Below are 17,640 nucleotides of genomic sequence, written 5' to 3'. Positions count from 1 at the left end.
TCTTAGGGACCCATATGAGCACCTCCCCTCCAGCCTGTCAGGCACATCCTTGTCTCCTGCACCTACAACAAACCCACTCAGGGATCACATCCTCTGCCTTCTTTCTAATGGCCCCAGGCTACACCCAAGACAGAACCCATCACTTGGTCTTTGTGCTAGATAGCTTGTGTTTGTCTTATAACACCTATCATTTAAGTATACACTGATCTCTCCTATATGATTGTAAATTCCTGGAGGACAGAGACAATGTCTTTAATTTGTAGCCCAATGAATTGCCCAGGGCCTGGCATGGAGCAAGTCTTCAATAAATCCAAGCTGAATAACAGTGATGATACAACAGACATTTATTGATTGCTTATATGCCAGGCACAGTTCCAAGGGCTTTACTGTACTTTGTCAATTAATTCTGACAATAAACCTATGAGGCAGAGACTATGATATTCCTCATATTATAGATGTGGTAACTAAAGCAGAGAAGTTAAGCAACTTCCCAAGATCACATGACTAACAGGTGGCGGTGGCAGGATTCAGACCCAAGTGTAGAATCTATGCCTCTATCAGAAGACAACTTACATATTTTATTATTTTTTAATTTTTTAATCTTTTTGGGTGCATTGGGTCTTTGTTGCTGCACGCGGGCTTTCTCTAGCTGTGGCGAGCTGGGACTACTCTTCATTGCGGTGCACTGGCTTCTCATTGCAGTGGCTTCTCTTGTGGAGCACGGGCTCTAGGTGTACTCTAGAGCCCTACTGAAGCAGCCTTCAGTAGTAGGTGCGCAGGCTTCAGTAGTTGTGGCACATGGGCTCAGTAGTTGTGGCTTGCGGGCTCTAGAGTGCAGGCTCAATAGTTGTGGCACACAGGCTTAGTTGCTCCGTGGCATGTGGGATCTTCCCCAACCAGGGATCGATCCCATGTGCCCTGCATTGGCAGGCGGATTCTTAACCACTGTGCCACGAGGGAAGCCCCCAACTTACGTTTCTATTTCTATTAAGTGACTGAAGAGGGTTTTCTTTTTAATTGCCCTGATGCCATAATATCATTCTCCTGCGAAGAACTGTATAACTACACAAACATTAAGACTGAAATAGGCCCAAGATAACAAGGCCTGTTTCAATTAGTATCCGGGATAATATGATGATGTAAAAAGGACACACTTGGAAAGGGGTGGAGACAGGTTCCAAAGAAGCACCAATGATTCCATTTATTTCAAGCAACAAGTATGAAAACTTGCTTAAACTGTTTCAGGGGCCATGGGATCACAGCATGAGCACACCTGCTGCTCTAGGCAGAAACTCTCCCTCTCATAGCTCTGCCAGGAACAGGTGACCAGGAACAGGTGACCAGCCCCAGGCCTGTGTCAAAAGGCCACCTGTCTCCTCCACAGAAAAGTAGGGGGTTGGTAACCCCCAAATTGGTCACCCTCTCCTCTCTGGAGCTAGAAAGATGTTCCGGTCAGTGTTTATGGATTACTCAGTGGCAGGTAAGAGAAACTGCCTGGCACCAGGCAGAGTGCAGCACCCTCCTCAAATGAACCCTGAGGCAAGTCCCTGACCTGATCCAGGGAACGTGTCAACACCTTTGGGCAAAGTGTGCGAGGCCCTTCTCTGGCTGCACGCAGCACCCCGCACATTACACGGCACACTGCAGGACGACCCGGTGCTGACCCGGTGCTATTCGTCCTATGCTCCCACGGACCTGACATCATCCTGCCATCGTACTGGCTCGAGTAAATACTCACTGATTCTGTACACAGTTGTGCTCAATAAGGTCACGGAGAGAGACTCCAGAAGGGATTACCAACTGCATGTGGAAGTGAGTCCTGTTATTCCGGTTTGGGCAGCTGAAACTCCAATCACTGGCCTGCAGTGGTCTCAGATAGTCATGTGAGGTCTGTTTATAGCAAGGTGTTCACAGGGTGGGATTCAAAGGCAGGGAGGGGCACTGGCAGGCAGATAGATGAATTTTCTTTCCCTTAACAATGTGGTTAAATTGAATTCATTTATATTCCTCTTGTTCTCAAATCTCAGATTTGAGATAATTTACAATGAGGTTAATAAACGATTAGGTCCAAAGAAAGCAGGGGCAAAAAAAAAAAAAAAAGCTGATCATAGGGTTGACACAACTGCTGTGATTGTGTAGTGCTTGGCTTTGGGCTTTCAGCAGCCGGGACAAAAAGAAACAAGCTCTCAGCTTTAAGCACCTTCTGGGAGACAGGCGTTGTCCCAGATCTAAATTTTAAATGGAATCCTTCAGGATTCCTGAGGGGGTTCCCCGGATGAGGAATTAAAATGTATTTATAACTGGAAAAGGTCAGGTGGTGAATTGGGATGGGGCGGGGAGACAGAGCAGGTACCAAGGTCAGAAACAGTTCCTGAGCCCAGGTTGCCTTCAAGAGGCTGCCTCCTCCAGGCAAGCGGAGCCACTCTCGACCTCGCGTCGTCTCAAGTGTTTCAGGAACACAGAAAGCTCCTTTGAAGACATTACACAACCTCAGAGCAGGCAAGGAGAGGGCAGCCTGAAATCAAACACCAGTCTGACTCGCGCGCCTGCCCACACGACGCCACCTCCAGGCCAGCACACCTGCCAAGTGAGGTACGGCGCCCCTCTGTCCACCTGCCCCCTTCCCTCCTCTTACAGGCCTGTCTATCCCTTTCACCCCATTTCTCAAATGGGAGTTCCACCTCCAAGTCATTTCTTTCTTCCCTTTCCTGCTCAAGCTCTTTGTGGACCCACTTACTACTATGTTGGAGTAAATGACTGCTAAATGGTCCAGAAAGCTGTAGTGGTTGCAACTGTTCTGATGTTACATTTGGAATAAGAATTTCAAAGCTGAAAGGGCTACCAGTAACTGTCTGGGGGGAGACTGCAGGAGTTTTTTGTTTGTTTTTTGTTTTTGTTTTACTAGTAATATTAACAAACCAAAATGATATACAACGCATACATTGTTATACATTGTTTATAACTTCCGGACATAAACTTTTCTGAAAAATTATACACAACATGAATTCTTGAGATACAAAACATTACAATCCTATTAGGGAACTCCTTAGAATCCTGCAGTGATGCCTTTTTAAAAACAGACTCTACCTGCAATGTTAATAAGGAACCCCTAATTGACTTGCTTTCAGTGTGAGATCTGGGCTCCCCAACTCCATCCCTTGGAAGCCCAGGGTGTCTCAGGGGTCCCTTCCTCTGCAGCCCCACCTCTCTCTGTTTTGTGTGCTGGGTTTTGTATAAGATGTCACATGTTGGCAGTGGGGAGAGGCAAGTGGCAGCATGAAGAGCCTGAGATGGGGCAGGTCTACAGGGCATGCTTTGAGTTGCTCCCCTTACTAATGGTAGATATTTGACAGACGCTTTATTTTTTTGCCCCATTTTCTTTCAGGCCAACAGCAAAACACACCTATGAGAAGCTGAATGGTGTTTGGGATATAGTCTGTGGCTCTCATTCGGGATTGGAAGCCGAGCAACATACAGTGAGAATCACTCTCTCCTGCATCCGACTGCAAGGGGCCAGACTGAGGAAGACCCTGGAGAGGGTACAACGTGGAGGTCAAAGAACACACGTGTGTGAGGGTAGCAGGAAGGCCAGGGCAGAAGCCTCTTCTCCCTCCCCCCGACATCCAGTTCCCTGATTCACATGCCTTCTAGAAACCAGTAAACTCCACACTCTACTCTGATCCCAACTCCCCACCAGCCCCAGACCTGGCTGGCTACTGCCCAGCTAGCACTCCTGCTTACATGTAACAGAGACACAGTTTGGCCAGAATAGAAGTCTTGATTTCTCCTCCAAAATCTGTTCTCCCCAGACTCTCCCATTCAACAGAGGGGACCAGCAAATCTCCCAGCTACTCCAGCCAAGACTCTGGAAGGCACACTCTCTGATCCCTCTCCCCTTTTGCCACTCTTCTGAATGGCGGTTCTCAGACCTGGATGAATATGAGGGATACCTGGGAGCTTTAAAGCACCCCAATCCCAGGGCCCCATCCCAGACCAATTAGAGTAGAATCTCTGGGGATGGGGCCCAAGGCATCAGTACTTTTCGGAAGCTCCTCAAGGGATTCTAATATGCAGCCAGGCCTGAGCATTAGGGGCTTAAAATATATTCCAAATCCAAAAGTTTCTCTCCCCCAGCCTCACCGCTCCCACCTTGGTCTGAGCTGCCACCACGTCTTGCGTGGCCCACTGCGATAACTCTCATCTTCCTGCTTCTATTTGCCCCACCTCAGAACCCTATCGCAAGCACAAGGCAGTCTTTTTAAAAATCAGGTCACATCATGCCTCTCTGATGGCTTCTCACTGTACAGTAGAGACCAAGGTTCTCACGAGGCCGACAGGTCGTGCCTGGCCTGGCTTCTGCAGCCCTCCCCACCTCTTCCAGCCCCTCTCGCCTCCACTCACCATGCTCCGGTCACCCTGGTCTGAGTCCTGTTTCTCAAAGACGCCAAGAACGCTCCTATCTCTGGGCCTTTGTACCTCTCCTCTGCCTGCAAGGCACGGCCCTCTGACCTTCACCTGCCTGACCTACCCCTTCATGTCATTTAGGCCTCAGCTCAAGTGGCATCGCCTCAGGGGTCCTTCTCAGATCATCTTCATTTAAATAGTCCTCCTGGGACTTCCCTGGTGGTGCAGTGGTTAAGAATCCGCCTGCCAATGCAGGGGACACAGGTTCGAGCCCTGGCTCGGGAAGATCCCACATGCCGCGGAGCAACTAAGCCCGTGCGCCACAACTACTGAAGCCCGCGCACCTAGAGCCCGCGAGCCACAACTGCTGAAGCCCATGTGCCACAACTACTGACGCCTACTCACCTAGAGCCCATGCTCTGCAACAAGAGAAGCCACCGCAATGAGAAGCTGGCGCACCTCAACAAAGAGTAGCCCCTGCTCGCCGCAACTAGAGAAAGCCTGTGCACAGCAATGAAGACCCAACGCAGCCAAAAATAAATAAATTAATTAATTACAACAAAACAAAACCACTATGAGCTTTCAGGAGTTCCCTGGTGGCCTAGTGATTAGGATTCTGGAAAAATAAAATAAAATTAAATTAAATTAAAATTAAATTAAAATAAAATAAAAAATAAGTAAGTAAGTAAATAAATAAATAGTCCTCCTTCACCCCAGAAAAGTCACTACCACAGCCCCTGGATCACACGGTTTTGCTGTCTTTAAAGCTCTTTTCGACTTCTGAAATTACCTTGTTCCATCACGTCTTTACTGCCTGACGCCCTACGCTAGGATATGGGCAGCAGTAAGGCAGGGATTGTGGTCTGTCTTGCTCACAGCTGTATCCACTGCTCAGAAGGACCCTCTCACATAGTAGGTACTCAATAAACACGGCATTCCTTTTGTCCCACTCCTCAGTGCCCCCAGGGCTCCTCCTCACTGCTGCCACGGTGATCCTTGTAAAATGACAATCTGATCTCATCACTCTTTTAAAATCCTCAGGGGCTCCCGCCAGCCCCATTTTCCAACTCCTACCCCACTTCTTTGGCACTCGGGGCACATCACCAAACCAAACCCATTCTCCTAAGTTCCTACCACTCCAAACAACCACACTCCTGCATTCCTGTGTCTCTGTTTATGCTGCTCCCTCTGCCTGGACTGCTGTCAGTGTCTTCCTGCCCTATCACCCTCCACCTTCCCTACCTATGTACACTGTTCTGACAAGAACTGGCCTGGGCATCACCTCCTCCAGGCAGCCACCCCTGCCTAGACTGGTTAATTGTTGTTCTTCCACAGCAACTTGTGCTTCCTTCTGCCACAGCCTTCATCAGACAGAGGGCACCTTGAGAGAAGGAAGAGTGCCTGGGGCTCAGCAGACACTAACTTATAAGCTGAGGCAAATAATGTCTTTCACTCTTGTATCCCCAATAGCAAGAGCACCATAAAGATTTCTGAATGAACCCTTAATTTGTTTCCATTATGATCAAATTGATGCTGCTGAGGAAAACTGTTTATACCCTGTGTTTCAGGGCATTTATAACCATGTACTTCATTTCCTTCAGGTGACAGCTGTTCAACAATCCTACGAGCAGCTCTAACACTGGGCCAGCAGGCCCCTGCCTGCCAGTGTGTGCGATGTCTCCAGGCACGTGCATGAGAAGAGGCGCCGTATGGGCCGGTCACTGACTCGTGATTGAGCCGGGAAAGTGGCTTTCCCTAGGGACGGATTAATAATCCACCACCTGAACCAGCAGGAAATGGAGCCCTCCGAGAAGGGAACTAGCTCAGAACTCAGCATATGTACTGTGCTTTCCCCGGGACTCACAGAAGCGAAATCTGTGTGGCCAGTGCACTGCCACTTGCAGTGCTTTCCCTTTCTTAATTTAAACACACTCATCCCACGTACTGAAACAATTAAGCCATAGGAAGTCTCTATCAAATACCGCTCTCTCTCACTTTTCCCATACAAGATAATGAGCAGGAACGGAGAATTTAATACTCAACAGCCACTTGCACAGCTTGGTATATTTAGCTAAGTCATCAGGCAGAAAACCATGGCTTTACCCACAGATACTCACCAAGAGGCACTTGCTAGCGCCTGAAACAGGCTTATCCAGCTTTTCAGGGAAAGATGAGCCTCGCCCAAACAAGGTAAAGGCCACTGTCGTGCAGGTTCCTGGAACTGGATAGGGCTTTAATTTCAGCTTCACCTCGCTCCAGTCCTATCTTCACTGGGAGGCCCCATCCTGATCCAACCCCCAGCATGCTTTCCACTAGGATCATCTGGCCCCAGCCTCGTGCTTTTCTCACTGTGCCTTTCTAACTAGAGGCTAAGCCTCCTCTAGATCAAACTCCTCCCATGGTAGGCTCAATTAATGCAGACACCTACGTACAGAAAGCATCATTCAACCAAGACAGGCTGTGGTACAGATGGGGTCCCCTCGGTGGGGTCTGAGTCCACTTTCCCACCCCAGCCCTGGCCCTCCTATTCTCCACATTCCCAAGGTCAGGGGGCACATGCAGGCTGCGGCCATGCCAGGGCCAGAGGAGGAGAGTGTGGGCTGGTCAAAACAAGCCCAGACATACTCACGGGGTCCGTCAACATGGCCCGGCAGTGGGAAGCCAGGGCCAAGAAGGCCAGCAGGTTGAACATAATTCCATTGATGATGCTGTACACGTAGTCTCGGGATGGAATCAGCATGACAAAGAGGACCACAAACTCCGCATAGAGGACCAGAAACCAGGTGACAACGGCACAGGCGATGCCACAGCCATCGCGGATAAACCACATGGTTCCCACAGGACTGGGGTGGGGAGGTGGGACGCACTTCTCCGGCTGGAGGTATTGTGGCTTCCGCTCAATGTCTCGGAAGTGGTGGGTGGGGATAAGCATCATAAGCTATTCTGTCCATACTGGCATCTGGAAGAGAGAAAAAAGAACCCAGAAATTTGGTGTGGTCTTGTCATCGAGGAGACTTGACAAAATCACCTTTCCAAAGCGAGCCATGAGTATCTATGTGTGAACTTCTTGCAGAAAAGCTGCCTAAACCTTCTGTTCATTTCCAATGTGAGTTCTTGTCCCTACTTCTGAAAGCTAAGCTAGCCTTGGTGAAACAGGGCCACCTTGCCCAAAGCCTTCACATGACAGATAAAGAAAGGGGAGGCTTCAAAGGGCAAATGCCTCGCCTGAGGTCAGCCGGAGCAGCAGCAGCATACACAGCACACCAGCTGGGAGGCGGACTAACAGATATGTTCAAATTCTGACCTCAAAGACAAAGGGGTGGGAGGGGGAGCACCAGGCCCTCTGGGAAAACTCTCTTCATCAGTAACACTGCCGCCTCTACACTGTGGACAAAGCCAGAGACTCGTGTTGAGGCTGGTTGGGATTGAGTAGGAGGAAAGTAGTGGTAACCTAGGACTAGGGTTAAGCTGCAACCATGAAGACCTTCTAACTTACTGCACTGCATTAGCCAATAATAAAGGCAAAACACTCATTAGGATGGGGAATGTTCTTGAAACAAGCTAGGGTTTTCAGCCCTATGGCCAGAATGGTTTATTTTCCAGGAATGAGAGACTCTCTGAGTTCTGCTCTACTCATGGTGATAGGGAAAAGCGTAGGAATGTTGGACAATGAGTCCAGAGATGTTTCCACACCACCTGCTTGTGGGGCTTTGTGAGTTCTGGTCTCCTGACCTAGGAAAACACCCACATTCCAGCCCCAGCCCCTCCTCACAGTTGGTGTGAGGGTCGAGGGAGGTGGAGGTGCCTGTTACTCGTGCTGTTCACCGCAAGACCCTGCACATATCACAGGCGGTGTGCACGTCTTCTCTCTAGGAAAGACGTCAGTTACTTCAGAAGCAAGTGCTGGCAACGCGTCCTTTCTTCCTCACAGCTGCAGCTGAGTCTCTGGAGAGAGCAATGAAATCACTAAGACGCGATAACTGAAGTCTCTCTGTCCACGGCACACGCTGCAAGACATGGCAGTCCAGATTCCCCTGCTCCAGTTCTTTATCTTAAACTCTGGGGCCTGTCGTTTCACCAACCAGGTTTCTCAGAAACCACGATGGCTCTAGTTCTCTGCCAGATGTAGGGGCCATGGGAAAACCACCTGGAGCACAGTCTATGATGCAGGCAAGCAACATCTCAGTCTTTTGAGAACTCAAGTCACTTCACAGCAGAGGAAATCACTCAGAAGCAGCACTGGCTCTGTGTGCTTTTCTGAAGACAGCAGCTCTGAAGGGAAAGGGCAAGCTTTCAACGGTTGTACTGGGTTATCCTTACCTTTTGCCCAATTTTCCTCCTTCCTCCACTGCCCTCACCCCCAACAAAGAAAGAGGATCTGAAGTGACTACAGTAGAGTCATGAAAAGTAAGGATGTGTCCAGAAAGCTGAGAAGGCAGATCAGCAACTACTACTCAAATGACAGACATTCTGGAATCAAAACTTGCACTGACTAATAATGAAAGAATAAGGCCAAGGCCTCCCCTCCCACGGTGGCAGAGAATTAATGGCTGAAAGGCAGTTAAATGTGTACTGTGTGCTTGTCCAAAGGAACACTGACTCAACAAATACTCAGAGTGACTATCACATTCAACCAGAATTTTCCAATAGAGCAACCTTGTGCTCTTCACAAGATAGTGGCAATTAGTGTTGCCAGGGACAACCTAGAGGCATTAAAAGACGCAGGGATACCTCTGAAGCACCAAAGAGAAGGACAGCAGGAGACTGAAAACTGGGGACATCTGGGACCTGACCTATGGCAAGCAAATTCTAAAATTCTAAACTCTGTACAAACAAAACCAAACAAACGAAAAGCTGAAATCCCATTATGACTCAAAAGCTGATGGAAACTCAACATTTTGACAACCTCCAAATGCAAGCATTCTCTTGGTTTTTCCTGCTGCCATACTGATTTGTATGCATATCATCTATGTCCCCACGATTGCTATTTAAGTTCTAAACCAATAGTTTTATTGGACCACAGCCATACTATTCGATTACACATATTATATTCTCTGTCTTTTTTGCAGGGTTGAAAAGTTGTGATGGAAAGACCCATTAGCCTAAAGTATTTCCTCTGGCTCTTTACAGAAGTTTGCTGGTTCTAGCTAGTTGTCACCCACAAAATAAATACAGGCACACCTCGTTTTATTTCTCTTCACTTTATTACGCTTCGCAGATACTACTTTTTTACAAATCGAAGGTCTGCGGCAACCCTGTGTTGAGCAAGTCTATTGGTGCCATTTTTCCAACAGCATTTGTCTCTGTCACATTTTGGTAATCCTCGCAATATTTCAAACGTTTTCATTGTTATTATATTGTTATGTGATCTGCAATCAGCAATCTTTGATGTTACTATTTGATTAAGCTTAGTGAGGAAGGCATTTCAAAAGCTGGGACAGTCCAAAAAGCTAGGCTTCTTGCACCAAATAGTTAGCCAAGTTGTGAATGCAAAGGAAAAGTTCTTGAAGGAAATTAAAAGTGGTACTCCAGTGAACACACGAATGATAAGAAAGCGAAACAGCTTTATTGCTGATGTGGAGAAAGTTTTCGCGGTCTGGACATAAGATCAAACCAGCCATAATATTCCCTTAAGCCAAAGCCTAACTCAGAGCATGGCCCCAACTCTCTTCAATTCTGTGAAGGCTTTGAGAAGTGAGGAAGTTGCAGAAGAAAAGTCTGAGCTTATTAGCAGAGTTTGGTTCATGAAGTTTAAGGAAAGCAGCAATCTCCATAACATAAAAGTGCAAGGTGAAGCAGCAAGTGCTGACATGGAAGCTACGCCAGCAAGTTATCCAGAAGATCTAGCTAAGATAATTCATGAAAGGTGGCTACACTAAAGAACAAATTTCCAATGTAGACAAAACAGCCCTCTATAGGAGGAAGATGCCATCTAGGACTTTCGTAGCTTGAGAGAAGTCACTACCTGGCTTCAAAGCTTCAAAGGACAGTCAGACTCTCTAATGCAGCTGGTGACTTGGAGTTGAAGCCAATGCTCATTTACCATTCTGAAAATCCTAAGGCCCTTAAGAATCATGCTCAATCTACTCTTGCCTGTGCTCTATAAATGGAAATGAAGTCTAGATGACAGCACATCTGTTTATAACATGGTTTACTATTTTAAGCCCACTGTTGAGACCTACTGCTCAGAAAAAAAAGATTCCTTTCAAAATAGTACTGCTCATTGACAATGCACCTGGTCACCCAAGAGCTCTGACGGAGATGTACAACTAGATTAATGTTTTTTTCATGTCTGCCAACCCAACAGTCATTCTACAGCCCACAGATCAAAAAGGCATTCTGAGTTTCAAGTCTTATTTAAGAAATACATTTCATAAGACTACAGCTGCCATAAGCAGTGATTTCTCTGATGGATCTGGGCAAAGTCAATCGAAAACCTTCTGCAAAGGATGCACCATTCTAGATGCCATTAAGAACATTTGTCCATGCCACTCTCTGATTCACTTTGTTATAAAGCAGAAACTAACACACCATTGTAAAGCAATTATACTCCAATAAAGATGTAAAAAAAAAATTTGTGACTGGTGGGAAGAGGTCAAAATATCAACATTAACAGGAGTTTGGAAGAAGGTGATTCTAACCCTCATGTATGACTTTGAGGGGTTCAAGACTTCAGTGTCTCAAGGAGGTCACTGCAGATGTGGTGGAAACAGCAAGAGAAGTAGAATTAGAAGTAGAGCCTGAAAATGTGACTGAACTGCTGCAATCTCCTGATAAAACTTGAATGGATAAGGAATTGCTTATTATGAATGAACAAAGAAAGTGGTTTCTTGAGATAAAATCTAATCCTGATGAAGATGCTGTGCAGATTGTTGAAATGACAACAAAGGACTTAGAATAGCACATAAACTTAGTTGATAAAGCAGCGGCAGGGTTTGAGAGGATTGAGTCCAATTCTGAAAGATGGTCTACTATGTGTAAAATGCTTTCAAACGGCATTGCACACTACGGAGAAACTGTTCTTGAAAGGAAGAGTCAATCAATGCCACAAATTTCATTGTTGTCTTATTTTGCCACCTCAGCCTTCAGCACCACCCTGACTAGTCTGCAGCCATCAAGGCAAGACTCTCCAACAGCAAAAAGATTATGACTTGCTGAAGGCTCAGATGATGGTTAGCAATTTTTTTTTTTTTGCAGTACGCAGGCCTCTCACTGTTGTGGCCTCTCCTGTTGTGGAGCACAGGCTCCGGACGCACAGGCTCAGCGGCCATGGCCCACGGGCCCAGCCGCTCCGCGGCATGTGGGATCTTCCCGGACCGGGGCACGAACCCGTGTCCCCTGCATCGGCAGGTGGACTCTCAACCACTGCGCCACCAGGGAAGCCCAATGGTTAGCATTTTTGAGCATTAAAGTATTTTTAAAATAGGTATATGGGAATTCCCTGGCAGTTCGGTGTTAGGACTTGGCACTTTCACTGCCATGGGCTCAGGTTTGACCCCTGGTCAGGGAAGTAAGATCCCGAAAGCCATGTGACACAGCCAAAAAACAAAAGCAAACAAACAAATAAGGTATGTTCATTGTTTTTTAGACATAATGCTATTGCACACCCAGTAGACTACAGTAGAAACATAACTTATATGCATGTGATTTGCTTTATTGCAAAAAAAAACATTCACATGACTTGCTTTACTGCAATTTTCACTTTATTGCGGTGGTCTGGAACTGAACCTGCAACATCTCCGAGGTCTGCCTGCTTCCCCTGCAGAACAGCTCAGTGTGACCTAGATGGTCAGTAACGACTCACCCCACCCCAACCCACATCTGTGGCAGTGTATCCTCCCGTCATCTGCTGCCTGAGGGTCATCTCACCACAACCTGTGTACTCCATTGTTCTTCAATTATCATAAACTGTGTGGTTTTCAGAAATGGATAATCACTGAAAATAAATTTTAGAGCAATGCTCTTGTTTATATACTTCCAGTGATCACATTATGCTCATGGTGTATCTTCAGAGTAGCTGACTGTATTCTATCTGTCCTCTGACAATTGCTCATTCTTGATTGTACATATGGCAATGAGTTGACTAAACTTGAGTTGTGTTTCATAGGTGTGGTTTTCCTGAGGAATAGGCCCTTCCACATAAGCAAATTTCCCACGTAACTGTAGCTTGTTCCTAAGCAGAAACACATTTTAACAATTTGGATGGTTAAACTGGAAATATTAAAAAGTAAAATAAAAACAACAAAAAAGGGATATTATAGCTCTTCCTGTCTTAAGTACAATAACCATCCATTTCTTCGTAATGATTTAAAGTCATTACCAGGAACATCAGTTAATGGAGTGTGTTAGGTAATGATGTCCTCAGGGGGTACAGAGATTCACTGGGCTCTCGGCCTCACACCAACTGGCCTGTGCAGACTATTATAATTGTAATTCTGGCATCTCCTTTGTGTGGTTCTTTGTCTTCTTCCTCCATTCCTGGCTGTCAAATTTCTGTGTCTACAGCTACCAATCTTCCCAACATACCCTCTATTTACTACTGCTAATTGGCTGTGGACTGGAAAAGCAAATAAAACTAAATCTTGTTAGATTTGTTTGTAACAGAAAGGTATTCATTTTAGGTAACTGGCCTTTAAGGAACACCAGCTATGTTCTCCTACCACACAGTCCTTGAGGGCTGGGAGCCCTGTCTTTTCATTAGCTAGTGCCTGGCACGTAGTAGCCACACACTATCTGTGTTCATTACATGAATACAGGAGTAAAATGCCATGAGCTTTGTGTTCCCCGGCCCACCTCTTGGAGCCCTTGTTTGACTACTTTCAGGGCTGTGGTCATATTTTAGATGGCGAAGGGTGCCCCCAATAGGATTGTGAAATAGGTGGACTGTGACTCTTACTCAAGTTTCCAGATGTTCCACACTCAGACCACGTGAGACCAAAGGGTGGACAGAGGAGCTGTGTTTTCCCACTGCCCCTCACTGGTGAGTGAGAGCCTGTGATCTGGGAAAGAACCCAGCCAAGGGTGTCTGGCAGAGCCAGACACTAAGGGCTGAACCGAAGAGCATGTTCCAATCCACGCTTCAGAGTTTCAAACAGTCCAATCAAAACCAAGGAAGGCACACTGCTCTAAAAAATGTACTTAACCCCCAGCTCCCCCAAAAGCAATGGAAGTAGCTTTCCTTACATTAGCCAAATCTGAAGAATATGGGGGAAAACCCACCTTGAAACAAACTGTACAAATTCCCTTCACTCTGTCCCTAGTGATAACAACAGAAAAGGCAAATATTGACCTCTTTTCCTTTTCGAATTAGGGAAATTCCAATCCTTGGGGTTGAGGCTCTTTGCCGAGGACCCACTCCTGACATGAGTCCTTGCGTGAGAGGAGGTGCGCAGAACTGGAGGCTCAGCCTCTGGGGCAGGTCCACAGGGAGGTTGGTCGGTCCCAGAAGCCTCAATACCACTCTTGCCAGCCCGCTCATACCACTGTGGGGCAGCCTCCTCCAGTTTCCCTCCCTACCTTCTTCATCCCATGCCCTTGCCCTGTTTGCTTTCTCAAGCCCCCTCTCTTCAATTCAACTCAAAAAGACATGCATGAAACAGCCGCTAAACACAAGGAACTGTGCAGGGCACTCACACCCAGGGATGACAATAATGTGTGTGTGCTGCCCTGGTCAGGCCCTGCCCTTCCCTCTCCGAGCTCCCAATCTGGTAAAACTATAGGAGAAAGAGATTCGCAGGATCAGAGGTGTTCTGGAGCTCCCTAGAGAAGGTGATCCTGATGATAAGGCAGAGATGGTGTCCAGAGTGACAACCTGAGCTCTGTGGGGAGCAGAGTGTTGGAAATCTAAGAAAACCATCTAGTCTTCCTTCTTAGAGTTTCAGAAGCAAAAACCAAGAAATGACTGAAATTAGTGCTAACTTCCAAAAAACGCCACTGCTTCTGGTCCAGAGAATTGCCTCCAGATCCACCTATAACACACGTGCTTCATTATGCCTGACCACAATCATGCCCTTCCACTAATCCAGATAAGCAGACAAAAATGTATTTAGTGAAGTGCCATCTAGAGTCCTGCAAGCCCCAGGGACTGGGGTTCTGGATCGGCCTTGCAGTACATCACTTATGACTCAATTCCCATGCTGCCTATCCATGGCTGGGCAACTGAAAGGGTTTGAAAGTGGTGATTCTAAGGCCAAGCTCAGAGGCCCCATTCCACTATGGCCCATAGATGGTTGTTGGCCAGGCTAGCCTCCTGGCCTGGCCTAGTGTTGACAATTAGTGATGGGCAAAATCCAGCTACAGTGACTGTAGCTAATCATTACTTGTTGAGTGAGGGGCAAACCCTTATAAATCCATCACCTGGCCTAAGAAAATTGACCAAAAGTCCATGCTTTATGAACAAGGGTCAAAGGCATGACCATCACATAAAAGTTCAGTACTGGATGTATTAGAACCCCCAAATCCCACTGTTCTCAGTCCAGCGAATGTCCCAAGAAGCCCAGATCCTCTCAGATTGCCAGCTGCTTTCCTGAGAGAAGATACTACACTAAAGTCATGGGTGGCTCAGCTAGATCTAAAACCAAGTCCTTAAAGGCATCTCAAGGGACTTTGTGAAGATTACTTTCCTAAAACAGCACACCCACTCACATTCTCACATCCACACATGCATTCATGCACAACATGCAAGCAGATCTTGGAACTGTATAGATTCAAAACTTCTCACGTTTTAGGGTGATGGACTTCAAGTATTCACAAACCAGCCCCACAGATTTACAGATGAATAAATGGCCCATTCCCTGGAAGCTTTGGAAATAAATCTGATCTAGGAAAAAATGAATTTATCTGAGCTACAAATCTCTTAATTTGTGTAAGGATCCAAAAGGATTGTAAATTTCATACCCATTTTTAGATGATTCTCAGAAAAAGAGAATGAACCATGAATCACTGTTTGAAATGTTTCATAAAAAACCAGAATGAGTCACTCAGCTCTTTCCAAACGGTAAGGGTGTGGTCCAAAGGAAAGGTGCTTTATCTTACCCTCTGCACCACACCTTGCCAGGCAAGGAAGGTGTCCAGACAGGCAGAGCTGCTGGCCTGTGCCAGAAGATCTTTACCAAGGAGTCTACATTGTGTCTCTCTCTACAAGAGGGTCTGTCTCCCTCTGCCTGCCTGCTGTCTCTGTCATACTTAACCTTCAACAAAAAACAGGAAAAAAGAAAGGAAGGGAGGGAGGGAGGGAAAGAGAGAGAGAGACAGAAAGGAAGGAAGGAAGGCAGGGAGGGAAGGAGGGAGGAAGGAAGGAAGATATAACATGCCCAAACCAAATCCTATATATATTAAAATTCACTGAGGGAACCAGCAAGTGGTCAGTAAGCGAAATTTGCCTTCTTCCTATAAAACCCACTCATGTGCAAACTCAGACTCCTAACAATGAGTCTCCATTTCAGAAAAAAGTTTGGGGATTTGGAAGCTCATGGAGGCTAACGGTTCCTCCATTTACTACAACTGACGATTATAGATAGTACTACAACCGGCTAGTTTACCACCTCCTAGCTTTCTAGATCTATTAAAAAAAATACACACCCACATATAGGATGACATATGTCACAAACACTGGGGATCAGTAGAAACTACCATTCGTTTCGGTAACGCATTCATCCTTTTTTATGAGCGTGCTTTATCATATGTTGCAACAATGAGAAAAAAATTAAAACAAGACCACGCGTAAGATTAACTGGTAAAAAACAATCACTATCTGAGTCAGAATTTTAGAGTGGGAAGGAACCTTAAAGACCATCTAATGGATTTTAGTCAAACTCTTCTGCTTTACAGATGAGGAAATCCAAGTGCAGCTGAGGTTTTGTCTAGAACATGCAGCACTGCTATAGGAGTGGAGATGGGCACTATCGTTAACTGGACGCCCATTAAGACTGAGGGTGTACACAAAGCAGCCCCTCTAAATTCTCACAACAACTTAGCACAGTAGCTTTTATTATTCATTGTAAAGATGGAAAAAGTGAGGTGTAGAGGGTCTTAATAATATTCCCTAGATCAGGTAAAGCCAGGATCCAAAACCAGCTGTTTGCCGCCACAGACCACAGTCTGAGCACCACACATGGCTGCTTTTTCTTTCCTTCTTTCTTTTTTTTTTTTGCAAGAGGGGGACAAGGAGGAATGACCAAGCAGGAAACATGAGTTCTGCTTCCTGCTCCCTCGCACACAATTCATGGACCTAAGGAGAGGTCACTTCAACTTATTTAATGTCTTCATCTCTCAAGTAAGGAGGCCTAGTTCTCCAAACTTTGTGACTTTTTTTTTTTTTTTTTAAGCGGTACGCGGGCCTCTCACTGTTGTGGCCTCTCCCGTTGCGGAGCACAGGCTCCGGACACGCAGGCTCAGCGGCCATGGCTCACGGGCCTGGCTGCTCCGCGGCATGTGGGATCCTCCCGGACCGGGGCATGAACCCGTGTCCCCTGCATTGGCAGGCGGACTCTCAACCACTGAGCCACCAGGGAAGCCCTGTGACTCTTTTTAAAAAACCTTAGAAAAGGACTCTAAGCAGACTTTGCTTCCGCTCCTGGGAGTCTATAATACTCATTCTTTGGGGTGGGGGGGAAAGAAGGAGCATTCTTTCTTCTATGAGCCATTTTGCTGCTGGTGGCTTCCTCTTTAATGGAGCACAGCACCCACCAGGCCACCTCACACACTTGGGCCCTCAAAAAACACAGCCTTTCGGGAAGAGACCATAGGGACTAGCTGACATCTTCCAAACTCTGGTCCAGCCTCTTCTACAGATGGGTAAAGAAATGAAACTCAAGGAGTCAGCTGATTTCCATAAAATGGTTAGCGAGCTGGCTAACTTCCTATCTAGGTCTAACGGACGGTATCCTCTTGTTGCTTATGCGGCCATCTCCCTACATTAACTCCTCCTTCCAGGAAGTCTGCAACCCAGCAGGAAACTCTTTAAAAAGGCAACAATATATCACTGATTTAGCTACCCAATTAATATTTGTCAACAAGTGTTATACTCATAGTACATGGAACCCTTTGTAATCAGGTGCATGATCTCACCTGACACTGAACTGCCCCTGGCCTCTGTCAGGGTAGGTTCCAAGATGGGCCTTTTGCTTGGCAGCTGCCACAGTGCAGGGCACACCCAACATGGAGCGGGGCCCTGACTCCTTTCTGAAGGTCTACTATACTGGGCTGTAGGCTAGACGCACCTCATCCTGCTCTATC

The 17,640-nt window shown here is 46.6% G+C and overlaps 1 protein-coding gene across 8 annotated transcripts in view; it reads right to left on the bottom strand.

Annotated features, from left to right (window-relative positions):
• Positions 1 to 17,640, bottom strand: part of ZDHHC3 (zDHHC palmitoyltransferase 3) — a 54,397-nt gene that overhangs the window by 30,506 nt on the left and 6,251 nt on the right. For all 8 annotated transcript variants that reach the window (XR_014295654.1, XM_082639829.1, XM_082639824.1 and 5 more), the window contains exon 2: positions 7,034 to 7,363. Coding sequence is in view for 7 of the 8 variants with exons in the window: in XM_082639829.1 (XP_082495955.1) it covers positions 7,034 to 7,339 (306 nt within the window). In the remaining variant the exon portion in view is untranslated. The remainder of the gene's footprint in view (positions 1 to 7,033; positions 7,364 to 17,640) is intronic.

This window comes from Mesoplodon mirus (assembly GCF_964341445.2).
Source record: "Mesoplodon mirus genome assembly, chromosome: 12".
NCBI classification, from domain to species: domain Eukaryota; kingdom Metazoa; phylum Chordata; class Mammalia; order Artiodactyla; family Ziphiidae; genus Mesoplodon; species Mesoplodon mirus.
Note: the sequence above shows the minus strand (reverse complement) of the source record. Positions and strands in the feature narration are given on the sequence as shown.